At 36.7% G+C, this 27,500-nt stretch overlaps 2 protein-coding genes across 7 annotated transcripts in view; one reads left to right on the top strand and one right to left on the bottom strand.

Annotated features, from left to right (window-relative positions):
- Positions 1-27,500, top strand: part of atl (atlastin GTPase) — a 440,834-nt gene that overhangs the window by 381,647 nt on the left and 31,687 nt on the right. The gene's annotated exons all lie outside the window — the stretch shown is intronic.
- Positions 19,862-26,718, bottom strand: LOC137627379 (protein O-linked-mannose beta-1,2-N-acetylglucosaminyltransferase 1-like). The gene is made up of 3 exons (XM_068358466.1): positions 26,370-26,718; positions 23,727-25,284; positions 19,862-20,046 (listed from the first exon to the last, which is right to left on the bottom strand). Exons 1-3 carry the CDS (start codon positions 26,568-26,570, stop codon positions 19,862-19,864), a joined length of 1,944 nt encoding a protein of 647 aa, XP_068214567.1. The 5' UTR covers positions 26,571-26,718.

The raw sequence follows: 27,500 nt of genomic DNA, 5'->3' as shown, positions 1-27,500 counted from the left end.
AAAAGAAAACCCAGGAATGACTGGAGAGAATATTTAAACAGGAAAGCGGATGAAACCAACAAAGCTAGGAATTCAGGAAATGGCTATGGAGTAAGAATCGCTCATATAATTAATAATGAAATCTACACGGGAAAAGAAGAAACATAACCATTAAAAAGAGAGATGGATCTGTTATAACAACAGAAGATGAAGAAAGTCCACGTTGGATGGTACACTTACGTGGGGTCATGAATAGGATGTATGAAGGGAATAATTTGATTAATATACCTAACAGCTGCGGAAGGCTTTGATGGGCTCATTAATAAATTTAGTATGTTTGAAGTCGAACCTATCGTCAAAAAACTTAGTTACGTTGGAATAACTGGTGTGATGATTCTGGCTGAAAATGAAGTAACCCCCAGAATTCTTACAAAATTATTTTGTAAGAATATGGTATTAAGAGGCAAACCCTGATGAATGGGAGCTAGGAGTGTTGGTGAAAATGGCAAAAAAAAAAAAAAAAAGGAGACCTGACCGATTGTAATAATTACAGAGGCATGACACGTCAGTTGTCATGAAAATATATAGTATGCTCATTGTAAAGAGTCTAGAAAGAAAGACTGATGAAAAGCGGAGAGATGAACTAGCAGGATTTATAAAAGGTAGAAGTTGTACTAACCAAATTTTCATTTTGAGATATGATGTACAGCAACATGGTATTTGTGAACTATGAAAAAGCCTTTGATAGCGTGCACCCGCCAACTTTGTGGAGAGTCCTGCGTTATTATGGAATTCCTCTTAAATGTGTGAATTTGATTAAGTCTGTTCATGAGCATAGCGAGTGGAAAGTGAATGTTATTGGGGTCTTAGCAAATAAATTTCCAGTGAATAGCGGAGTACTTCAAGGGAATGTATAGTCACCCACAGTATGTTGTTTATCCTCCTCATGGATTTTGTAATACGTAGAACAGTTGGAGATGGAGAAGGATTGTACTAGCCTGGTAATCGGAAATTAACTGACCTAGAGTATACTGATGATGCTGTCCTCATAAGCACAACCAAAAGAAAAACATAATGAGAACGAAATATGCAATGGAAGATGAAATATCATTTGAAGCGGAAAGGATTAATGAGGTAGAATCATTTAAGTATTTAGAAACTATGAAATTCAATAGGGGGGTCTTTAGAATTAGAGTTTAGTGAGAGATTGAAAAAGGCAAATCAGACAATGGCACGATTAAGTAAAATTTGGAAATCAAATCGCTTGAAATTTCATGTAAAAACTAGGCTATATTTTATATCAGTTTAATAAGATCTGTGTTGCTGTATGGACATGAGTTATGGTATTACAATGAAACAATCTCCAACAAATTTAGTAGATTTGAGAACAAAGTCCTCAGAAGAATATTGGGAGTTAAATGGCAGGACAGGATTAAAATGAATCTATAGGAGAGATTACTCGAGTGCCATATGTGGATGAGATCATGGTGAGGAGTAGATGGAGATGGTTTGGGCATGTTCTTCGCACTCCCTAAGAGAGATTAACTCACCAAACTTTTAACTGGGCTCTACAAGCACTAGAAAGAGTTAGAAGACCCAGGCCTACATGGGTGAGGACTACGAGGAGTCAAGTAGATGATGAATTGAAAAGTATTAAATTAAAAGCTCATGATAGAGACGACTGGCGAAATCTAACTGATGCCCTTTGTATCAATAGGCGTAGGAGTTAATAATGATATATATACATACACACACACACACACACATATATATATATATATATATATATATATATATATATATATATATATACATATAATTTTGGGTAAGTCATTTTATCATTGTTTTCTATTTGGATTGGTTCTCTCTCTCTCTCTCTCTCTCTCTCTCTCTCTCTCTCTCTCTCTCTCTCTCTCTCTCTCTCTCTCTCTCTCTCTCTCTCTCAATGGTAAAATATGTTTTTTTTTATTTTATTTTTTCCCTTGAACAACAATCCTTTTTTTACTTTGAATGAATATAAAGCATTGTTAAATGTAACCTTGTTTTCAACTTGATCCTATAACTGACAGGCCTTCTAGCAGGTACGATCAGTAACAATGACTTTTCTTATTTTGATAAGTTTCTTGTTTCTTGTTTTTACTTGTTCATTTGATTTTTTTATAATTTTCCTGGCTTTATGTTTTCCTGTTTCCCATATTTTTTTTTTCTTGCTCTGAATATTTTATGGTGTTTTCTTGTTTTTACTTCATTTTCATTGCTGCTTTTACCCTTTTTTTACGTTTACCTAAATGCGGACAGAACTATGGAGCATCAATTAAGATTATCCACCTACCAACCACCAAGTATTTGTACCAATCGTTTATGTACTGAGATTGTCATTAGTCATTTAGGAAACACGAGAACTTCTAACTTTGATTGGATTTTCATCTCGCTTCACGTTCAGAATTTTGATATATAGATGCACTGTCTGGGGCCCAAGTTGACACAAGGCCTAACAAAGTTCAAATCAGTTCTAGAGAAGGGGAAAGTTTCATTGTAAGTAATGCAGACATCATTGGTAGATTTGAGTGCCCAGTAGCATAAAATCATTGAATAAATAATCGTGACTATAAACACACTTATATTCGTGTGAATCTTATGTATTGTCCTCTGGGTGGTGGCAATGTTCTCTATCAGGAGTTGGCACGGTCTGATGTCTGTGTTGTAGTTAGGAAATGTTTGAGAGGTTAGTGCTCTTGACATTGTCTCTGGGAGGTCCGTGATTTTTACTTTGTCCATAAGCAGTCCCTTACATTGTCACTTGGAAATCATTGATTTTTGCTTTGAGTGGTCCTTGTCTCTGGAATGTACTTGACTCTGTCTATGGGAGGTCCTTCAATTTGTCTCTAGAAGATCCTTGAATTTGTCTCCCTTAGGTCCTGGATTTTGTTTCTGGAGGTCATTGTCTTTGTCTACAGTAAATCCTTGAGTTTGTCTCCAGAAGGTCCTTGCCTTTGTCTCTAAAAGATAATAGACTTTTTCTCTGGTAGGTCCTGGACTTTGTTTCTGGAAGGTCCTTGCCGGTGTCTTCAGAAGATCTTTGCCTTTGTTTGTGGGAAGTCCTTGACTTTGCTTCTGGAAGGTCCTTGCCTTTGTCTCTAGAAGATCCTCAAGTTTTTCTCTGCGAGGTCTTGGACTTTGTTTCTTGAAGGTCCTGGTCTTTGTCTCTAGATGATCCTTGACTATGTCTCAGGGAGGTCCTAAACTTTTTTTTCTGGAAGGTCCTTGCCTTTGTCTCTAGGAGATCCTTGACTATGTCTCTGGGAGGTCCGGGGCTTTTGTTTCTGGAAGGGCCTTGCCTTGGTGTCTAGACGGTCTTTGGCTTAGTCTCAGGGATATCCTTGCCATCTTGGGAATTTTGATAGCAGAAACCTTTTAGTTCCTCCACAGGTAGAATTATCCCCTTCTTTTTCTATAACTGATTATATGAATTAATCTACTAATTGGAATGGCATGTTGGTGGTGATTGAAAATTTTTCTGGAGTTGCAATTATGGCACCTAGTACTTATAAGTCATAAATGAAGGTGAATGCAAATATCCATATCAAGTAACTTTTTAGGTAACTATCCAAGGCTATACAATATTCAAGTACCAATTTTTATTGGCCTTAACTGTTAATTTGATAACTTCTTGTGATCGGTATAACTTATTTATTATTATTATTATTATTATGAAGGGAATAATTTGATTGATATACCTGAAGCCGATGAATTCTGTGTGTTTAAAGTCACAGCTGTCTTTTAAAAAACTCAAGAGATTGAAAGCCCCTTAATACGTTGGAATAATTGCTGAGATGATGCTGGCTGAAAATGAAGTGACCCCCAGAATACTTACAAGGTTATTTTGTAGAATATGGCATGAAGAAGCAAAACCTGATGAATGGGAATTGGAGTGTAGGTGAAAATTACTAAAAAAGGAGACCTTACAGATTGCAATAATTACAGAGGCATCACACTTCCCGTAACTTGTTATGAAAATATATAGTATGCTTATTTTAAAGAGACTCGAGAGAAAGATTGATGAACAAGCAGGATTTAGAAAATGTAGAAGTTGAACTAACCCAATTTTTATTTTGAGACATACAACAATACATATAATATAGAAATCTACTTTTGATGACATTTGTGTACTATGAGAAAGCCTATAATAGTGTGCACCAGCCAATTTTGTGAAGAGTTCTGCATATATATGGAATTCCCCTTAAATATGTAAATTTGATTAAGTCTGTTCATGAGTATAGCAAGTGCAAAGTTAATGTTAGTCGAGTCTCATCAAATGAATTTCCAGTGACCAGCGGAGTACTCCAAGGGAAAGTGCTGTTCCCTCCTGTATAGTGTTTATTTTCATGAATTTTGTAATGCATAGAACAGTTTGAGATGGTGGAGAAATATTGGACTGTAGTGGTGATAGGAAATTAGCTGATCTAGAGTATGCTGGTGACAAGCAGAACACCACAGGATTTGCAATGTTTGCTTACCAAAATGCAGGAAATATCACAGGAGGTTGGGCTGAAGATAAATAGAAGAGGGAAATGGTGAGAACAGAATATGCAATGGAAAATGATATAATGGAAGGAGAAAGGATTAATGAGGTAGAGTAATTTGAATATTTGGGAATTATGATTTCGAATACAGGGTCTTTAGAATTGGAGTTTAATGAAAGATTTTTTAAAAATCAGACTGTAGGTTAAGTAAATTTTAGAAATCAAATCGCTTGAAATTACCTAGAAAGATCAGGTTATATATCATTTTAGTGAGATCGTTGTTATTGTGTGGACTTGAGTAAAGGTATGGCAATGAAACAATCTCCAACAGATTTAGTAGATTTGAGAATAAAGCCGCAAGAAGAATATTGAGAGTTGAATTGGAGGACAGGATTAGGAATTAAACTATAAGAGTACTCGAGTGCCATGTGTGGAGGAGATCCTGGTTAGGGGTAGATGGAGATGTTTTGGGCATGCTCTTTGCTCTCCCTGAGAGAGATTAGTTCACCAAACATTTAACTGGGCCCCTCAAGGTACTAGAACAGATGGAAGACTCAGGCTGACATGGCTGAGTACTAAGAAGCGTGAAGTCGGAGATGATAAAAGGAGAAGTATTGTATTAAGAGTTCAAGAAGAGACGACTGGCGAAATCTAATTGAGGCCCCTTGCGTCAATAGGCATAGTAGGAGGAGATGATGAGGATGATTATTATTGATTTTTTTTATTCATTGTTGTATTTGGTTGTTAACCAAAGTTAATTTTTACATACATTTCACTCAATGTTTAAGAGCTCTCTACATATAAACTTAACAGAAGTATTTGATCGAATGGCAATATTTACAATAGAAACAGTTCGCTGACATTAGCATTGTTTTGTGTACTGAGTTAATAAGAATTCAAATTTTGCACTTTCGAAAGCATGCTCTTGAATCTCGATCGCGCACAGGTTGAAATAAATCTAAAACTACGAAATTTATTTCTTCAATTACAATGTCTTCATAATAAACAACTTTCTTAGAAGTAATTTACACATTATAATAAATAACACACGAGTCTATTCATACTTTAAATTTTTTCATAGTTGGTCCAAAGTCAGTAATTTTATGAGCATATCTGAGGTCATGTTTTGGTTCCTAACTCTCATGGGACTTGCAAAGGCAAAGCCAGCCCTAAACATCTCGTACTCCCCCTCTCTGGCAGGGGCTGACCAGGGTTCGATGCCTGGATGTTTGAGATGCGAATAAGATGAGTATGGTACTCCAACAGTGTGGACAGTTGCATTGGGCGAAAGCATGAAGGTAGCCACTCCCTCGTGGAGACCGTGAGGAGCATTAGAGAAAGGCGTGAGATCCCAGGCTCCCAAACACACTAGTAATTTGTAGAAGTTCCAGCAATCAGGCCTGCCACCAGAGGTCTCGGTCATTTTCAAGTAAAAGACGTAACTTTTGGGTGTCGTAACCTCCGGGATGAAAGATTTGTTGCATGGATGACCTATAAGGGTTTCTGCTTTCTTGATGCTTTCTGTTAAGTCCTTTTTCCATAATGGGAGGACAAGTCTGTCAGTGTTTTCCAAATGCACGCCAGTTTCTTTTACTAAAGGTATTGCTTGAAAAAAAGACTCCGATTGAAATGGTACTGTGTTGATACCAATGCCGTAGTGGTTTGTTCTGCTTACATCTGGAAAGATGCATTCCTTTCCCTTGGATGCATGTTCGAAAAGCCAGAGGTCATAGAAATCGTCTGCATCTTCTGAAACGTTCATCCATAATTTCAAAGCCTCCTTTACAAAGACGACACTTATTGCATAACCCCAAGAAACCATGGATCTCCCTCGCAGTACTTTTTTAATATCGTATGAAATGTTCTTGTGCTTTCCATGACCACTAATGCAGTAAATTGAAGGGTCTTGTTGCAAGAGCCACATAGTCTGGCTCATGAAAGAGAAGAAGTCAGGAGAGACTTCCACGTCTTCATCCATCATAATAACGTTCTGAGAATCATTAAATGTCCTGGCAATGAAACTAAAAACATTTCTGTAGTAGTGGAATAACTGAGTATTGTCTGTCCCATTACTAGGCAAGGTTATATAGTTGACATTGAGAAGATGAAGGAGCTCCATTGTCTGTTGTGAGGTATCTCCTAGGACAACCAGGAGACTATCAGGATCTACTCCAGGAGCTGAAAAAATTTTCATTAGTGTATAATACAGGTAACGGAACCTCTTTCCAGCAGTGACAATTACAGGCACACTTTTTAAATAGTTTGTTGAGTTAACAGACAGTTTTGGCGGTATTTGGATTGGCAAGGGTGCCGGACTAGCTTCGTCGCAGAGGTCTCCTAATCCCTCCTCTTTATCACAAAATTTCCAACGATCTTTTTCAAGTGAATCTGTAAATCTTTTGTAGGTAGGCTGCTGTTGGCTTAGAACTGACTGTGTTTCAAGATAGGTGCCAACACTTCCTTGAATCACTGCAGTTTCGGAGAGGGTCTGACCACCCTTGACAAAGACCCAGATCCAGTGGGCCGAGGGAGTCAGATGCTCAGCAAACAAAGATCCCATCCTTGCAAGGTGTTTACTTGCTTGTCGAAGTCCCACACATCCACTTTTTGACACAGACATTGTCACTATACGGCCGGGGGATATGCGCTGCATATGCCAGAGAAGGTCGACCCAGTAGGACCAATAACTATGTAGGGGAAATATCTGAAAGTAATGTTTAAAAAACCAAAGTAAATATTATGATGGTTATTTTTTACCAATTATTTCAGGGATATTTTAGCAATAAAATGTATTAAACTAAAGGAAGCTGGAAAGTGATGTGAACAGTCATTGGTCCCGTAGAAACAACTATTAAAACTTCCCGTAGATCTGTCACTACCATCATCCACCATCTTATAAACTGGATGTTAATTTTAGTTTGACGCCACATATGTATGAAAGTCGTCTCACCTGTAGGGCTTCTCCAACATTTCTGTTTTGTTCTTTCTTTTTACTCAGTTTTCTCAAAATATGGTCTTTATGTGATGTCTATGGGCCCTTTTTTGTTTTTGGTAGATGGAATATTGTTAAATTTGTTAGTCTTTTCCCTTTGTAGCATTCAGCTTCAGGGATTTCATGTTGATCACCATAAATCATATCTTGTTCTACACCCGCTTCATATAAGATGGTGACCATCGTGTTCAACACTGTTCTCTTTCCTATGGACTATTTAGATATAGATAAAACAAGCTGCAACTCCAGTCACTCTTAGAGTTGCTGCATAAAGCTTGATTTGTGGACAGTTCTGTAACACCTGTAGAGTATTTCTTAGAAAAACTATTGTAACTTTATATTTTCTTAGATTTCATTGGTGAATTCTTTCTTGTATAATGCTCAGTTTCAAGTACAGTTACTACCTTGTTCAACATTCAGGTATCAGGTTAGTTCTTTGTTATAGAAAAGATCTTTGTCGTTTTCATTTTATTATTGATGCTGTCAATGTACTTATCGAAAATGGTGGAGATTTTGTTTTTATTCTGATTTTATGGAATGTAAGTCATGAAGCTTCTGTATGTTAGTTCTTGTGTGCGTGATGCTTAAGTAACTCGAACGAGGAGGAATGAAGCTGCACCACACACATCTTGTACGTTTGTTGCACTGCTCTAGGTGTAAAAAGTTCCATCTGAAATATTCCTGTATATCATCAGCATTACGCATTGTGTTGCTCTTCATTGTAGAAATAAGAGTTGTCTCCTCAATCAAAACTTCTCCATCAACTTGATTAATTGACCAGCTGAAGGGGCGACAGTTCTACTTCACTCTTATTCCTCATGGCTAAAATATCTGATTATACCAAATTTCTTTATGCATGTTGTATTTTGTACATTAGGTACTTTTTATAACACTTCTCAATACAGTATTTAGCATCTACATCTCATTTATCGGTCACGTCCAGCTGACCAGTTTTTAAGCTCTCCTCTTCTGGTCGCCCACGTTTCATTGACGGATTTGAATGCAGATTTTACTCTGAGAAAACTCTTGACTAAAATAATTAACTTTGGACTTAAGTTACCGCTGGATTCATCCTTTTACCTGGTTGGTCCTCTCACTCTTCAGCCTCTTCCAAAGTATTTTCCCCTGAAAGTTAAGGCATTGCCACGTAAATTTTTTTTGCTTCTATGCAGTTACTTTTTTATACCATATGGTTGAAATTAATCAAGAGAGAGTTCTTTCAAGGTAGTGGGTCCTAATGACTTAATATTTGCACAAAGAGATTTAGCTTTTTCTTTTACTACTTTAACCTTTTTTTTTTTTTTTGGCATTTAAAAGTTTTTTGTTTCTTCTTACTTCATTTATTACAAGAGTTACCAACTTGCTCAACTATTGTCAATTTTCCGTCATATTAACAACTTTTTGAGCGATTATTATCCAGTATATGATTGATGTCAAAGTGTGTTAAGAGATGAAGCCGATTTGAACGAATGTGTAAATGTACGAGTGTATGTAAAGTACTCTCAAGGTATCTAAGTAACATATATGGTATCGTATACTTTTCAAACATTTAAATTTAGGGAAATGGACATAGAGGGTGCTGGTATAGTGGTGTATGTTCGCCTTGATTTTATATTTAACATTCTTGGTCATGAGCCCAACCACTTCCATGTATAAAATGGTCTCTATTTTCCCAGATGGTGGACGAAGCTCCACTTCAAAGGCAATTCATGTCATTTTTCAGCTTCCATCAATTTTTCCACGTCTATTTGGGTAGTATTTCTAATTTCAGTAGTCTGATAGTGCTATATTTTAAAACAATCTTATATATACTATAACTGAAAACAGAAGTACATAGGTTACCTAATATTTTTTCGTTCTTTTATATTTCATAAATTTCATATCTGAAGAAGCAGAGGATCTTGATGTATGAAGATAAAGTTAGAATTGGTTTTTGATATTTATTCAAAATTAAGTTATTCTTGTTTTATTTAGTTATATATTACGTATGTAAATCATTGTAGTAGAATTGTATATTAACAGTTTCATTTGAAATATAGTAGATAATGGTATAAAAATGTCTCATCAATTCATTTGGCCTAATAATGAAGACGCTGTGAAAGTTCGTTTTCAATTTGTGTGTGTGTGTGTGTGTTTATAATTGTGTAACATAGAAATACCTCACGTAACAGAAGACGGCCATCTCGCTGGTTGATTACGGAAAGCGCGATTCCTTCCTCCTCTTTCTCCTCTTCGGTCTCTTCTTCTTTCCTTGTCTCTCTGTCATTCTCTCCCACTTCTAGTGGAGGAATGCAATCGTCAAGGTCTTGACTCGTAAAGTTGTTGCAAACGCCTCTACGCAGAGCCCAGCCGTCTTGCCCTGACCATAATGCGATGTAGAGTCTGAAATGATCATTGATTATAGAAAAGATAGACACTTACAGGGTTTTCAATTATGGTTAGAAGGAAAAAAAATCTCATGTATAGAAATTGTATGGGGTTTTGTTCTCTCTTTGGTGGTACAGGGAATTGTCAAAATCTGGTTACTTTATACGGAGGGTATAGTACCTATATGGCACCACAACCGGTGCACTGCAGTCATTACTTAAAGGGCTCTGCAGCTTCCTTTTGGCACCCAGCTTCCTTCCTTCCTTCTTTTCTGTCCAACCTTTTAAATTTTACTGCCCATTGCAAGTGCAGAGTTTTCCCTATCTACCAGAGAGGGTTCCAATGTAGTATACTCTGGCAAGTCAAAGGATCCAATAATTCGCTTCCGGCAATATCTTAACGGGTGGCTGGTGCCTTAGCCAGCCTACTACCTGTTGAAGCTGAATGGCCTCCCAAGCTCCATTGCCGGTCCTTCTGGTCCAAATTCATAAATCCAATCCATATTAAATCCTACTGAAAATAATTAGAACAGAAAATTTAATGAGTCCATTATAATTTGACCTAAGTACACAATTTATGCATTTTGACTTCATAAGAATTTTACTAAGATTTCTCTTTTCACTATACCAATTTAGCCTTCACGTTGCGGTTTCTGAGGCCTTTAGCCCGGAAGAATTCTCTATTGTATAAAGGGGAACAGGCCAGAAGACCTGCCAGTTGTATTGGGGAGTGGGGATGCCTTCCTAGTTTGTTTGGTACTCTGTTGAAGACTGGAATTTGTCAGTACTTTTTCTCTCCAGCTAATTACTCCACTATTCGTTTAGAAAGCTGTTGCTCTAATTCATTAATATGTAGTTAGTTTCTCATCGGTATTTCCTTTTGGTTAAAGAATTTAAATAAAACTGGTAGCAGTCAATGTTACACCCGGTACCTGGTTTTAGGGGAAAATGTATTACTATGTAAGGAAATGAAGAGGTTTGAGAGATTTATCGATTTATTTCTATACACAATCATACACTAACACTGATGAACTTTTTATAATTATTTCTCTATAATTTGATAGAATGTGTTGTGGCGAATTGTTCCTATAGTAGTATATAAACCGTAATATTTTGGCTGGAATTTTTCCGTTCTTTACTGTTTTGTCGATTACTGACTTGTTATTATTGGCATTTTTCGATTAAGGCCTTTTTGTTTTAATTATCGTATTTTCCTATAGATGTGACATTTATCAGGAAAATTGTAAATAATTATTGCTCTTAATGTTTTAAAAGATATCTCCTGAATGACAGAAGCAAAGGACAGGACAATACCCTAGATTAGAGACGGACCATATATACTTTACATGTAATCAGTGCCCGAGCTTCTTCTCCACCCAAGCAAGGACTAGGGATGGTCAAGTAGTGGCTGCTGATGATTCAGTATGTAGACTTATAGGCTCCCCTATCCCTATCTCTCAAGGACGGTGTTTGCTGACACTAGTATAAACTGAAAGGCTTGAGCAGGGCTTTAAATCCCGTCCAACAGATTGCAAGACAGGGACGTTTCTAATAAGCTACCTCAACCTTAAAATAGCTGTAATTATGTTCTTCTCTGCCTGGTAATCTACTGGACTTCGGTTTGAGACCCACTTAAGCTTAATAGCCTTTTTAGTGTCTGCAACCTCACCATGGGGGAGCCTATTGGTCTATCTGCCGAGTCATCAGCAGCCTTCCCTGGTTCTAGCTTGGGTTGAGAGGGGGCTTGGGTCTGATCATGTGTATACAGTATAATGGATAATCTCTAGGGCATCGTCACTATCCCTTGCCTATGCCATTCATGAGTGACCTTTAAACATTAGGAGTTCAAATTTGATGCAAGTGTTATTTCGTTGAGCTGGTAGACAAGTTCCGTTACATAGTTTAGCTGATATTTATTTGGCATTTTTAATCATCCTATTTTGTTCAATTTTGCCATGCCCATTTCGTAGCTCCTTATCTTATCGTTTCTTTTCTGCGGTCGGCTGTTTGTTCTGCTGTAACCCCCTGGGGCTTGTAGTTGCATTCTCTTTTTCCAAATATAGCAGCTTGGCTTATGATGATAGTGATTGTAAGTATTACTGGCTCAATGTGGATCTCTCTTTTCTTCAACTGTCATATTTGTACATTACGGTAATGTAAGAAACAAAATGTAAATATCTATATAAATTGGGAAGTTATTGCAGTCTATTGGTCATATATAAATATATATATATATATATATATATATATATATTCCAATATGAATCCTTACCACGGTCCAATATATAAGGAGGCCGCTGAGTGCCAGCTCTCCGACCAGTGCCCCCCGCCACCCACCCACCCCCACCCCACCCCACAACAGGCCTTAAAATCCCCTCCCCCGGACCCCCCCCCCCCCTTCTCACCTGCGTGGCCCTGGCCCCTCTTGTTTTCCCAGTATGCCCTAGAGGGACGCTTCCATTAACCATTCAACCTCGGGTCATGCTTGTGCTTGTGCTTCGTTGACTTCCATCAGTGTTTCCCTTTGTGCTCTTAGTGTGCATTACTTGTTTGGATATCGTGTCCTTCGATCTCATATTATGGAATCTGTGCAAGTGCAACGTCGTTACCCAGGTGTAAGTGGTAAGCTGTGTGTTGCTTTCTTGTCTCATGTGGAAGTCAATCACCATGTGTTGTGTACTTCATGTCAGGACCGTGTGTGTTCCCAGAACGACACATATGATGAGTGTGTGGGCTGAAGTGATTTCTAGTTGGCCAAGATGGCCACGAAGAAGAAGGAGGCCAAGAGGGACAGGTTGCTCTCAATGAAGGGCAGTGGTTCGCGTCCTTCTTCGGCCTGTCCCTCTGTTCCCAGTGTTTTGGGTCCTTCTCTGTTGCCATCGTTGCTCTCTGTAGGGGAGGAAGTACCCTTTGTGTCAGACTGGACCTCGTGTGTCGCCCTCCAGGGCCAGGAGTCGAACTCCTTGAAAGACTAACGGCGTAATTGTCTCGTCCTTTCCCTCTCTGAGGAAGGCCTTTAAGAAGGTCGTTGGGACCTTACAGGTCGTTACGTCTAGCTGCTAGCATCTGCTCCAGGGTTGCCCGGCTCTCTCAGCGGGTGGTTTTTATCCCCGCTTATTGGCTCCTGCCGATGGCTTGTCAGTGGTAACCTGACCTTATAGGTCATCATAGCCGCCAACCATCTTCCCAGCACGGCTTTATCCGCCGCCAGTGACTGGGTCCTTTGTCCCTCCGCGGGTGGAGCCGCGGCCTTCCACCCTCCGGGTGGCATCTTTATCTTCCTCTCAGTGGCTCCTGCCGCCAATCTAATCTTGTGGGAGCAAGAGGCCTTTTCAGGCACCCCGAGGACACCATTCAGGTCCCCGTTAAGGGATCTTTTTCCGGTATGGGGGGAAAGGGGACCCTGTCCGCCAAGCTCCTTGGGAGGATTTTTCACTGTTGAATGTCGTCGCCTATCCACTCCTGGTCGCTAAAGATTGGCCATGTCAGGAGGGGACTGAGGACAGCGTTAGGAGACGCCATTCCTCTAGGCCGCGGTCTTATGGCTCTGGGTCTCCGGTCCCCACTTCAGCACTAAACCAGAGCCAAGGAGAAGAGGAGCAGTGTAGAGCTCCCTCAGCAGGGCAATCTCCAAACTCCAGGGTAAGGTTCACCGAATGGGGATCCCAAAGCCAGTGAGTGGGCTTCGGATGTCGGGTCATGAGACCACCTGGAGGACGAGGAGGACCATTCTGGTTTGAAGCGCCTAGGGAGGCAAGGCCCTCCCTGGTCCTACCCCTCTTACAGGACATCGGACAGTAGCTTAAGAGGATCACCCCTGCCTCCACTGCAGTCAAGAGGACCTAACAGGCCCCACGGCGCGCCGAAGCTTTTGCCCTTCCCGGAGATGAAGCACAGGCACTTCAACACTCCAGGGACACAGACTGTCAGAAGGGAATCTGGCTGCCCTAGACCCTGGATCCACAGAAGAGAGACTATATATACAATACATATATATATATATATATATATATATATATATATATATATATATATATATATATATATATATATATATCTATCTATCTTTCCTGTCACTCTCATTGGAGAGGAATAGTCATACCCTGGTGAGGAGGGTTACTCCGAGAGGTACACTCTGAAACCCCACACTCCCACAAATTGCCGAACCAGAGGGTTGTATTATTATTATTATTACTACTACTACTACACTACTACTACTACTACTACTACTACTTACTAACCTACAACCCAATTGAAAAAGCAGGATTCTATAAGCAAAAGGGCTCCAACAAGGAAAATAGCCTGGTGAAGAAAAGAAATAAAGGAGATAAACTATAAAAACTTCAAAATAATAAAAGGAAGAGAAATAAGATAGAATTGTGTGCCCGAGTGTACTCCAAAGTCTAAAGGGAAAGTGGTGGGGTGGGAAGAACTGAATGTGAGTGCATATCTATTTAAACAGACGTAATTTTTACGGCTTGGGTACACTAGCGTGTGTTAGTGTGTGTGTGTATATATATATATATATATATATATATATATATATATATATATATATATATATATATATACTGTGTGTTTGTGTGGAGAGAGAGAGAGAGAGAGAGAGAGAGAGAGAGAGAGATAGTTTGTATTCATGTTAGTAGTGTATATTTTTTTGCATTTTAAAATCAGCAACTCAAAGAATCGAGCTCACCTTTTAGGGTTGCTTTGTCCCGGATGCCCATCGACTGCAAAACAGATGCTCAGTGACGTGCCCACCATTAGGGCAGTGAAGCACAGGTTTAGGTAATTAAGCGGCTTATCTTGCATTTGAAGTTTCGAAATGATCAATAACTAATGAAAAAGTGACGGCCAGGTGGTCAGCTACTTAATATATACTGAGAATACATAACTCTGCACACTACTGTGAACCTCGATGTAAGAATTGCTGGGCGAGTGAAGGGGAAATACATGGTTTATTCCTCATTATTTAGATCGGGTTTTCCTTGTGCGTCTCTCTCTCTCTCTCTCTCTCTCTCTCTCTCTCTCTCTCTCTCTCTCTCTCTCTCTCTCTCTCTCTACTACATTAACCACATAGATTTAGGATTAACTATTAGAATAGCCAAATTTGCTGACGATACTAAATTAGGCATAAATGCTGCGAACTCAGAAAACGTAGAAACCTGAAGAGAGGATCTAGTAAAGCTAGGAGAATGGTCCAGAAAATGGGAAGTGCCTTTCATCTGTGAGAAATGTAAAGTCGTGCACATACGTTATAGTAATCCACAGTCAGATTACTCACTGCTGGGTAATGAAATAGAAAGTGTGGACCAAGAGGAAGATGTCGGTATTATCATCAGCAAGGATTTGAAGTTCACCAAACAGAGCATAAAAGCTGAAAAGAAAGTACAGAAACTAATAGGCTACATAAAGAGACAATTCAAATAGAGAAATAAAGACACTGCACTACAGCTGTACACATCACTAGTAAGACCCCATCTAGAAACGGAGTCCAATTCTTGGCTCCGAGTATTCAGAAGGATAGACTGGAAGCAGTACAAGCCGAGGTCACCAAACTGGTTTCAACACTAAGGCAATTCGGATATAGACTAAGGATAGAACGTTTGTGCTTAATGGATATACAAACGACGACAAAGGGGACAGTTAATAGAGGCATTCAAAATACTTAAAGGAATAATAAATGTAGATTACAACAATCCATTCACGCTTAGCACAAATCAGTCCAGAGGTAATGGATCCAAACTGGAATTGAAAAGACACATCATCACTCAATGTGGCAATTTTTTTACGTACAAAATAGGTAATACCTGGAAAAGACTTCCACTTTTCCTTAGAGTAGCATTGTGTCGTCGTCGTCATCAAAAATTGAACTTAGTTTTTTTTCTCTATCAGTCGAAACCAGTAGTTCTTTTGCGTTACAGTTTTGTATTCCTTTTGTAAACTTTATTATTCTTTTCTATACTTGGCTGTTTGGGTCTTGGGCTTGTAGAAAGTTGCTTTTTCAATTAGAAGTTGCAGCTTCGCTTGGAATAATATTAATACTTCTTTTGCTTTGAATAATATTAATAAATAATATGAAAAATTACTACTTGTAGCAAAGAGAAAATCTTAGATTTTAAAAGGTTACTCATGAATAGCAGACAATAGACAAACTATTACAGTATTGTAGCGGCTACTGAACATATACAAATGTACAAAACATAATATATATATATATATATATATATATATATATATATATATATATGTATATATGTATATATATATATATATATACACACACATGCATACATATATATATACACACACATGCATACATATATATATACATATATACACACACATGCATACATATAATGAACTCCAAGTCTCCCTCCACCCAAATTGGAGTCGTTGATTTTATAAATTCTTGTAGGTTTGACCTAGAAGGACTATTTAATGTCTTATATCAAGTGTTACGTGTTACCTTTTGGTATATATATATATATATATATATATATATATATATATATATGTATATATGTGTATATATATATATATATATATATATATATATATATATATATATATATATATATTGTATATTTGTATATGTTCAGTAGCCGCTGCAGTATCATGGGACTGTAATAGTTTGCCCATTGTCCATCCCTCCCGTGATAAATACCCAGATCCAGTGGGCTGAAGGAGTAAGGTGTTGTGCAAACAGAGATCCAATTTTAGACAAATTGTGAACTGCCTGCCAAAGACCTGTGCATCCCTGCACAGAGTCTGTTATTACAACTTCGTGTTGACTTACTATACATTTCATGGGTCACTGGATTTCGGCCAAGTATGCAAAATAATTTCCAAGAGGGAAAATCTGAAATTTACAATAGATAACAATATAGCGAAATGGAGTGAATCTTTAACTTTTTATGTTTGCTATTTGGTGTTAATGTAGTTTTTCATTCATTCTTCATCATTAGCGTTTCAGTGTTAGCTGAAATTGCTACATATATTACTTTTCAATACTTTTGAGATGTGGTTAGTTGGTTTATTACCTCCGCCAAGGAGGTTATGTTTTCGAGTTGGTTTATTTATTTATTTGCCTGTGTCTGAGGACAGGATTACGTCAAAATTACCCAATGGATTTTGATGAAATTTTCACCACAGATAGATCTTAGGTCTTCAACGACCCCATTAAATTTTGGAGATGATGTGGATCTGGATCTAGATTTGCATTTTACATAATTTTAAACAAACTCTCGATTTTTGACAAAATTTTCTCCAGATAGAACTTAGGTCATAGACGACTCTGTTAACTTTTGGAAATGATCCGGTACCGGATCTGAATTTTTAATCCGGATTTGCATTTTTATTTATTTATTTATTTATTTGTCTTTGTGTGTATGGACAGGATTACATGAAAACTACAGATTTTGACGATATTTTCACCACAGATAGATCTTAGGTCATGGGCAATAAATTTTGGAGTTGATGCGGATCGTGATTTCCATTTTTCATCATTTTAAATATACCGTTAAAACCAATTGAATGGTTTTGACGAAATATCCTCCACAGATAGATTTCAGGTTATGTAAGACTCCATTAAACTTTGGCGGAGATCAGAAATCTCTGATTGCTCTTGTTCTAAACTGCAAATGGAAAACTTGAGCTAAATAATTTTGTTCTTAGATATGATAATATTTAATTAATTGTAGTATGCACATTATATATTGAACTTGTTAGTGTGAAATATTTACCTGTTTGTGGAATTTATAAGCTTGGTATTTCTTGACCTGATGTAAGCATCATAGTTATATACTTGATAATGTAGGAATGATTTATCTAAAATATTACCTTGCGAAGAACAAGGCTCCCATCTCTTTGGTTAATTAGAGAGAAAGTAATTCGTTCCCCTGGCTCATTATCACATAGAGTGATTGATATATTTTATATTTTTCTTGTGTACTTGACCTGGCGTGCTATGGTGCACTTAAAGAGGTCTCCAGTTATGTTGACATAGCATAGATATCCTAACATATCCCATCCTTTTAATCTAGATCAGGCCGAGATTTCATGTCAAATAGATATATATTTATTGTATAGTATATACACTGATGTCTGCTTCTCCAATTCCTTAACATAAACTAGGATGTTGGATTTTTAATGTTTGTGATGTTTATTATTATCATTACTAGCCATGTCACCAGCCTAGATGGAAAAGCATAATGCTGCAATGCTATGGATTCGAACAAGGAAAGCGCCCCACTGTAGAAAAGGAATAGAAAGTTCACATGAAAACTATAGATGAAAAAAAAAATGGTTGATTTGATTTGAGGTTTCCTGGCATCCTGACATCTAAAATCAGTAACATCTTTAAATAGATATGTCGTATATAAGGCACGAATTAAGACTGTTTATCAACCTGTTCAACAGAAAAACGATTGTAGCAAGTTTGCTTTTCTGATGTTCCACTGATTCAACCACCACATTAGGAAGACCATTCCAAAATCTCGTCGTAACTTGAATAAAACTTTGAGAATACAGTGTAATATTAAGCCTCATAATGAAGAAGACATAACTGTTAGATATTGCATACCAACTTACGTAATGTTAGTCTGGCAAAGAATGATAAGAATTATGATAAATCTTTAACAACTTGCATAAAGAACTAACTAAACGACGGCGCCAGATATTAATGTTTAGATCAGGGATAAGGAATTTAATAAACCGCTAGTTATTGTCCAGTAAATTAAGATGAGAGTCACCATCTGAAGTTCAGACAAAGGAGCATTATTGAAAACAGGGTGAATGAAGTAATTAAAACATTTCTTCACGATAGATTGAATATAAAAAACCTTAAAAACTTACGTGAGTATGCCATTATACTGGATATTTTTATCGAAAGTAAATTTGCAATTAAGAATCATACTCGTATTGAGTTGAATATAGTCTGAGACATTGTCAGTGATGAGATCTGGATGTTGAGGAGCCACAGTCTTTGACCTAATTGCAATCATACTTTTGAGTTTTGTTGGGGCTCAACTTTATCCCTCATCCTTTTAATGAAAGCATCATTATATTACATCCCTTCGTTGGTTGCAGATATGTTTAGGCACGGGCTCTTGCTCACCTAACCGTACATCCCAAAGGGGGATTTTAAGGTACTTACAGCTATCATTACATTTAGAATGGATACTTGAATCCAGAGGCCAAGGTGACTTTAAGAGAAAAATATATCCTGAGAAATTTTGTTAGAGCCAACTTCATTTTGAATATTTGTAATTTTGGGGGAAAAGTAGGGCCAAAGTTTGGACTCATTATTTTCATTCTTCAGTTACAAATTTCATTTTTTTTATTGTATAACTTACTAACATTAAAAGAATTTAGGATACTAGTTTTCGGTCTTGAAAAGTGGGAGGAACTACTTGGCTAGCAAGTATTACGTTAGTCGTGAATTTGTTTCGTTCTGTTAAAATTTCGAAAAGTATTTAGATGTCTTTAATTAGTATTGTAATACCAGTACCATTGCTTAGCTTCGAAAAGTGAAACCACATCTTCGATTATCTTTGCATGGAAATAAAAACCTATGGAAGTTGGTGACATCCATTATTGTATAAGCGATTGAACCAAACAGATTCCTGTCAATACAAAAAGCTCTTTTTTGACACCTATTTTCTTCGCCAGTGATTCTACCACATGTCTTCTCATCATTTACTACAAGCCACATTTATCTAAAAAGTTGATCCCATATCTTGGTCATTTTCACCATTGAGGCACATTTTCCCGATGTTTTTAAGCTGAAATCTATGCAATAGATATTGGATATAATTAACTGGTTCTCACCTTTGGCGGGCTGCTGAGTGAGAAGTGAGAAGATGCATTTGAAGAGAGGTAAGGAAACTACTGCGCTCTACATTTTGCTGTCTTTATTCGTTTCCAGAATTTCAAAGGAAAACTAGCGACTGCTACTTTTTAAATTCTCTATTTCTTCTGTTTGGCCAGGTCTTTTATATTTATGTTTTCCTTTTCTTGTTTATTTTTTCTTCCACTCCTTCAACTTCCTTCCAATAATATACTTCTTCTTCTTCTTCTTCTTCTTCTTCTTCTTCTTCTTCTTCTTCTTCTTCTTCTTCTTCTTCTTCTTCTTCTTCTTCTTCTTCTTCTTCTATGTGATTAGCATAGTTATGAGATCGGATTCCTTATGATATGACACTTGTCCAGACTGTACCTTAATCCTATTCATTATCGGTGGCCTTAGCATTAGACTCCCCAGCCTTGGTGAATACTTCCTCAATTTAACCATTCTTCACGTGGATTTAAAAAAAAAAAAAATTCTTAATCTAGAACCCTTAAAGCCTTAACGAAGCAGCTACATAACTTTTGATATCCATTTAACTTTAAAATGGAAATATTCTTTTAGTTTCGTATGCATTATTCGTTTTATTCACAAGGCCGTTGTTTCACCTGGTACTTCCTAAAGGACATTTGCCAGTTAGGTGCTGACTTGGTAGCTCCCTTGATATCATTAGAAAGATCAAAGGTTCAAACCCGGTGTGGGGTAGAATTTTATTTTGGCTGCACAGCATATATGTTGTTTACATTACACACACACACAAATATATATATATATATGTATATATATATATATATATATATATATATATATATATATATATATATATATATATATATACATACATAGTGAGTATATGAATGTGATATCTGGTGTTCGTCAGGGTAGTGTTTATGACCCATTACTTTTCATACTATATATACATGACGTGTGGTTTGGCCTAGAAAACAACTTCGTTGCATATGCAGATGATGCTACTCTCTTTGCATCCATTCCATCTCCTGAATGTAGATCTGTAATAGAGATCTAGCTAAAATTAGTGCTTGGTGGTGTAATTAGGAGACATGAAGTTGAATCCAAACAAAACTCAAAGTTTGATTGCAAGTAGGTCAAGGATAGGGCCTCCTCAACATCCGGATCTTAGCATTGATAACGTTTCTTTAACATTTTATAACTTTCTAAAACTTTTAGGTGTCATTCTCGACATCAAATTTACTTTTTAAAAATACGTTAGTTCTTTCTCTTCTTATATTGTACAAAAAAAATTGGCTTATTAAGAAAGTCTTTTCAAGATTTTCGGTGATCAGACTTTTCTGAAGAAGTGTTTCAATTCTTTCATTCTACCTTTTTGTCGAGTATTGTTCTCCTGTTCGGTCTTCAGCTGCTGATTCCCATCTTAATTTGTTGGACAGAACTTACGGTATATTAAGTTTCTTATTCCCGATCTAGATTTTAATATCTGACACTGTTGTTCAAGTAATTCGTTATGCATGTTGCATAAGATTTTTCATAATCCTGATCATCCTTTACATTCAGATCTTCCCGGACAGTACCATCCTGTTCGTAATACTAGGTATGCATTTCATTTTAATAGTCGTGCCTTCTCCACTCTATCATGAGACTCAATACTAAACAGTATTCTAGAAGTTTTATTAAAGTCATGACCAGGTTGTGGAATGATCTAATCAGATAGTTGAATTGGTAGAACTTCAAATTTCAAATTTGCAGCATATGATTTTATGTTGAACAGGCTGACATAGTCTTTTTATGGTTTATATATGAAAGATCTATTTTGACATGTTACTGTTCTTAAAATATTTCTTTTTTTTAATGTGTGTTCTTAAAATTATTTATTTTCATTTTATATTACTTTACATATAATTTATTTCCAGATTTCCTTTCCTCACCAGGATATTTTCCCCTGTTGGAGCCGTTGGGCTTATAGTATCCTGCTTTTCCAACTAGGGTTGTAGCTTAGCTAGTAATGATAACAACAACAACAATAATAATAATAATAATAATAATCATAATAATAATAATAATAATAATAATAATAATAATAATAATAATAAAAGTGAAGGTAATGAAGCAAATTCCAAGTGATGGAATTGTTGCCATTTCCATTTGGTTGTTGGACGTATTTCGTCGTTTTCTGTCAATGGTCAAAATTCAATTCCAAGCTCCAAACTGCTATTTTGTTACATACTGTGATGAAGTAATCATAGTTTTATAATGAAAAAATACAAGGTTATTTTGTAGACCCTTTTTGTTTGTTTTGGCCCCTAAGATCATGCAGTTTGGTACGGATGAGATCTGAATTTGGATGTTTTGACAGTTGACTCGCAGTATACAAATCATTCGTGATTTTGATTTGAATTATTATTATTATTATTATTATTATTATTATTATTATTATTATTATTATTATTATTGTTATTATTATTATTAGCCTAGCTACAACCCTAGTGGGAAAAGCAAGATGCTATAAGCCCAAAGGCTCCAACTGGGAAAAATAGCCCAATAAGGAAAGAAAATAAGGAAATAAATAAATGGTGAGAACAAATTAACAATAAATAATTTACAAACAGTAACAACGTCAAAACAGATATGTCATATACCAGCTATAAAAAGACTAATGTCAACCTGTTCAACATAAAAACATTTACTGCAACTTTGAACTTTTGAAGTTCTACTGATTCAACTACCCGATTAGGAAGATCATTCCACAGCTTGGTCACAGCTGTAATAAAACTTCTAGAATACTGTGTAGTATTGAACCTCATGATGGAGAAGGCCTGGCTATTAGAATTAACTGCATGCCTAGTATTACGAACAGGATGGAATTGTCAAGGAAGATCTGAATGTAAAGGATGGTCAGAATTATGAAAAATCTTATGCAACATGCAAAATAAACTAATCGAACGACGGTGCCAAAAATTAATATCTAGATCAAGAATAAGAAATGTAATAGACCGTAAGTTAATTATAGATTATTGAGGTAAATCTCCTAATTGTGCGTTGCAATTTTCCCGTGTCATATTTGGTATATTTCTTTAGTTTGTGCTTGCGTGGTGCGTTATTCATTTACATCTTTCTTTTCAACTTACATCGGTACGAAAAGTTTCCTAATAAAGAGATGTTTGAAATCGATATATGTAAATACAGTGAGAAATGTAGAACAATGGATCCAAGATTAACATACCATTCATTGATACTTACTATTGCGAACATTATGAATTGTAATTTCAAGTGATATTGAGTCATTGTACTTGAGTATGTTGAGTATCTTGTGCCCATTGCATAAGACACATTGGAGGTTAATGCCTCATATTTATTTTGTGTGCAGAAACTCGAAAGATTGCCCCGTTGATGTGTTTGCACCTGGCCTTTGTATTTGGATTGTTGATGATGATGATAATGATGATAATAATGATGATGAGGATGATGACTACCACCCAATTCAGCGAGGCAGTTGTGGCAAATTTCCACACAGTTTAATCTGTTATTTAAAAAGCTGTGATTGTGGTAGTTGCCGTAAAAGACTGTCGGCTTTGTGTTGGTGTTCATATATATATATTTATTTTTGGAAGTAGAGTGATCAAAGGTGTGGGGGTTTGTTTTTGTTTACATCCCGCCACAAAGGGAGCATTAAGTAAGCATACTTGCTGCTAAATTGCTTGGTTGAGTACAACTCTTCACAATTTTATCATAAAAATGTCAGTTTGTGAGTATGTTTGTAAATTATCATATTCAGGAATATTAATCTAGTTGTTAATGCATAATTTTTTGTTTAATTGTTTTCACGTAGCCAGTTCACATTAGAAACTTATTCGGTAAGCAATGTTCTTATAAACAAAACTTTATATTTATAGTTATTTTTTATATGTATTAGAACAATGATTGTGAAGATTTGGAGTATTAAAACTTCTTTTATGTCAGTGGTTTTTGGTCTTTATTAATATTGGTGGACATAATTCCCACCAATTTATCAGTGGTCATGTTAGTATTTGGAATTTTATAATTACCTATTTCTAGGCATTTTATTTTTTCTATCAGTTCATCATATTCTTGATCTGTAAGAGAATGGAAGTGCCATGGCTTGACTGAAGGTGGGCAGAAGTGACCATATGGGGAATAGGGAGCCCCTACCAAGTATATTGTCGTTGTGGGGCTGGGACGAACTGTCATCACAAGATCGTGCAATCCTTGATCTGATAGTGCCCAGGCATTGAGACATTTTGCAGTATAAAAGTGATTCAGGAACACTGGTTTACCTTTGTCATCTTTAGTCATGTTGTAATAGAAAACAAAGTCTGTTGGATTTGTTGTAATGGGAATGAAGTCCTTACTGCAGGGACTCCCAGTCAGCAGTGTAGCGTTCAATATGCGGCTTTTGAAATCGGTGTTATAGTTAGGGAGGATGATCCTATCTAGACCTTTTAGAGGCACATTGCTGGCATTAACAATAGGCATAGATAAAAAGTAAGCTTCTGTGGTGAAGGCATTTGTGTTAACACCCATTCCAAAATGAAAAGTCCTGCTTACTTCTGGGAATAAACATTCCCTGTTACCACTAACATGCCGGTATAGCCATTCATCATAGAAAAGGGTATCACTTTCTTCAGGGTTGAGGGGCCATTTATTCAATGCTTCGCTAATGAATTGGCGTGAAATTGCGTATCCCCATTCCACTTGCACCCTAGCTCTAAGAATGACACTAGAATCATGTGCGAGGCCCGAGAAACCAGTAGCTGAGAATCCATTGATGCAGTAGAGTGTCAAATCTTCTTCCAGAAACCTTATGGTTTTGCTCATGAAAGAGAAGAAATCGGGAGAAACCTGAACGTCTTCATCAAGAAATATAGCAGCTGAAGCATTGGCATAAGTATGAGAAACAAACTCATATGCTTTTCTGTAGTAACGAAAAAGTCTGCTGTTACCTTCACCTTCATTCAAGATAGTGGTGAAATTCACACGTAAGAGACTCAGTAGTTGCAGTGTGGCTTCCGTCGTATCTCCCAGTATTACTAATATGTTTTGAGGGTGGACTCCTGGTGCTCGCAACAGGTTTGCCAAGGTATAATACAGGTACTGATGTCGCATACCAGCCGTTACGATGATGGGAATATCAGCCAGGACCTGCATCAAGGTTTCATCTAGTGAAGAAGGAGATGGAAGTGGTAATGGTATTAGATTTTCTCCATCGCATAAGTCTCCCATTCCATCTTGCTGCTCACAGTAATTCCTTCGGGCTTTTGAAAGGGAGCTATCACCATCAGTGCTAATATTCACAAAATTGTTCAGAGGAAGAGTTGCGTGGAGATGGCTACTTCCCTTTCCATTGAGGATCACAGTTTCCGAGATGGTCTTGCCACCTTTGATGAAGACCCAGCTCCAGTGAGCATACTTTGTAAGATGGAGGGCGAACGCTGACCCCAGACTGGCCAGAGTACGTGCTGTTTGACGCAGTCCTGAGGCTCCGTGTCCGGATACTGTAAGAACCACCAATCTCCCACTTTGGATACGCTGTATGGTCCATTGTAGATCAGCCCAGTGAGCCCAGTATTGTCCAAGGGGAAAAACCTGTGTTGGATTTTGAGATACTTAATGATCTTATGTCTAGTGTATCCCAATATTATTCAAACTTTTTCTCAAACACGTACAAAAGTAAATCCAACATTTTGACTGATTTATTACATATATAAGGATAAACTTGACTTAGTAAAGAGACGATTAACTAAATCGTCTTAAGCCTGGCGCCTTGTTCCAAATTTCATGAAGTTATCTCAGATAAAATTGTTATGTTGTCTTGTGATTTGAAAATTTATCATTTGAATTACTTCATTATTTGTTAACGTTTGATCTTAATACTGGTTTTACAACCTATTCCATGAGTTAAATTAAAAAAAAAGTAAGTTATTTTTTAATTCTCATACGAATGAATGGCCCCTTTATTAGTCATAATGTATTTTGAAATTCGTCTTTTGTATATAGAATAACGTGCTTAAAAAATGTATTGAGACCGTGGCAGTCATAAAAACGATTGGTAGAAAGTTAAGAGACCAAACTCGTTGTTTTATAAATTATGGTGTAGGCAATTGGTCCAAAAGTAAAGTGTTCCAAAGATGATACGTGTCATGGGGTGTCAGATAAGCTAGACCCTTTTATAGTAAGTCATGGCTATTTTTACTAGTTAAACAACAATTCTGTTATGTTTGTTTTTAATTGTTAAAATTAACACGTGTGAATGGGGGACTGCGGAAATCGTTCTGTCACTACGTAGTATTCATTATTATTATTATTATTGTTGTTATTATTATTATTATGAAAGTAATGCTCAAGAAACCCACTTCCTTAATTCATTGTGTAGATTTTGATTGCTTTTCATCTGTATATCATGGCCAGAAATATCTTTTAAATGTAAAAAAGAATAGTTTGAAATCTTAATTTTATATAATATTTTTGCAAATCGTTCAATTATTGTATCATCAGTGCCTCTAATCGAACTTTGGAATCAAGAGTTGTTAGTGGAAGATTGTGTAAATTACAGATATATCCAAAACTCTCTATCTCTCTCTCTCTCTCTCTCTCTCTCTCTCTCTCTCTCTCTCTCTCTCTCTCTCTCTCTCTCTCTCTCTCTCTCTCTCTCAATACAATAACATGATTACCTTGTGCATGACAATTTTGGCATTCCTCTGATTGATGACGTACATGACGACCCCCATCTCAGTTGTAGAAGCACGGCTGAAAGATGCCCATAAGGGAACAGCCTTTCCCACGTCGTCCCTATCACATAAATCCTCCGAGGCATTAACGAGATTAATCGCTGATATTTCTGTACTGTTTGAGGTTTTGCGACTCAATGACATTAGATAATGTGTGACGCCCCCAGACGACGGAGAAACTCGAGTTTCTTGGTTCGTGTGGTCGGCTTCGGTGGCGTCCAGGCAGCTGGCGTTGTCTTTGTCGTAGTCGTCTTGGGTGACTGGTTCCAGGTCGGCCCCCGGCGTCTTTGCATGATCATCGTCGCACCTGGAATGCAATCACTTTCTTTAATCTCTGTCCGGCGGAAGCGGTTTCCTTCTTTTAACCCCATTTTGAACAGCAATTGTTTCAAATATTCAGATTTCTTGGTGAGGTATTTTAACGTTTAGTGTGATTGAGTTTGTGATTTTGCTCTTATTTATTTGTTTATAATGAATCTTAAGATCACTATACATATTAGAGTAGCTTTGGAGTTTGTGCCGTCTCTTACTTTTTTCTGAATTTACATCATTTGTACGTTTGAAATTTAAAAAGGTTGGAAATTGTTCTTCTAAATTCCAGACTTACTTCATATATACATTTAAAAAGATTCTAAAATGTTTCTCCAAAATCCAAAATTAATTGTACATTTAAAAAGATTGTAAAAATGTTCCTCCAAAATTCATAATCAAATCAGTTCAACGATTGGATTCGGTCCATTTGTTTTCATGAAATAGTAAATGTATTTTACTATTTATATGTGCTTTTGGCGAAAGACAGCAATTTCTTCAATAAGCATTTGGACATTAGCCTTCCATAAACGTGTTACTTTTCAAAGCATGCATTTCACGATTATAATATATATATATATATATATATATATATATATATATATATATATATATATATATATATATATATATATATATATATATATATATAAGTTAGATTATAAGAAAATGAAAACTTGATTAAGGGCTACATTATATTGGCAATATGCAAGAGGTTTATAGTAATTTTTTGATGATATCTCTTCTTCATTCTCAGTTTACAAA

This window comes from Palaemon carinicauda, chromosome 35 (assembly GCF_036898095.1).
Source record: "Palaemon carinicauda isolate YSFRI2023 chromosome 35, ASM3689809v2, whole genome shotgun sequence".
In the NCBI taxonomy this organism is placed as follows: domain Eukaryota; kingdom Metazoa; phylum Arthropoda; class Malacostraca; order Decapoda; family Palaemonidae; genus Palaemon; species Palaemon carinicauda.
The sequence above is the reverse complement of the archived record's forward strand: the minus strand, read 5'-3'. Positions and strand labels throughout refer to the sequence as shown.

What these genes read in the sequence shown, in the direction of transcription:
- LOC137627379 (XM_068358466.1), bottom strand. Translation starts at nt 26,570, where the DNA reads ATGTCATTGAGTCGCAAAACCTCAAACAGTACAGAAATATCAGCGATT. An exon ending in CCAAAATTGTCATGCACAAG is followed by an intron (nt 25,285 to 26,369) that starts GTAATCATGTTA and finishes AATCCAACACAG; the next exon opens with GTTTTTCCCCTTGGACAATA. An exon ending in AATAAAATGCCTAGAAATAG is followed by an intron (nt 20,047 to 23,726) that starts GTAATTATAAAA and finishes TCATATCATAAG; the next exon opens with GAATCCGATCTCATAACTAT.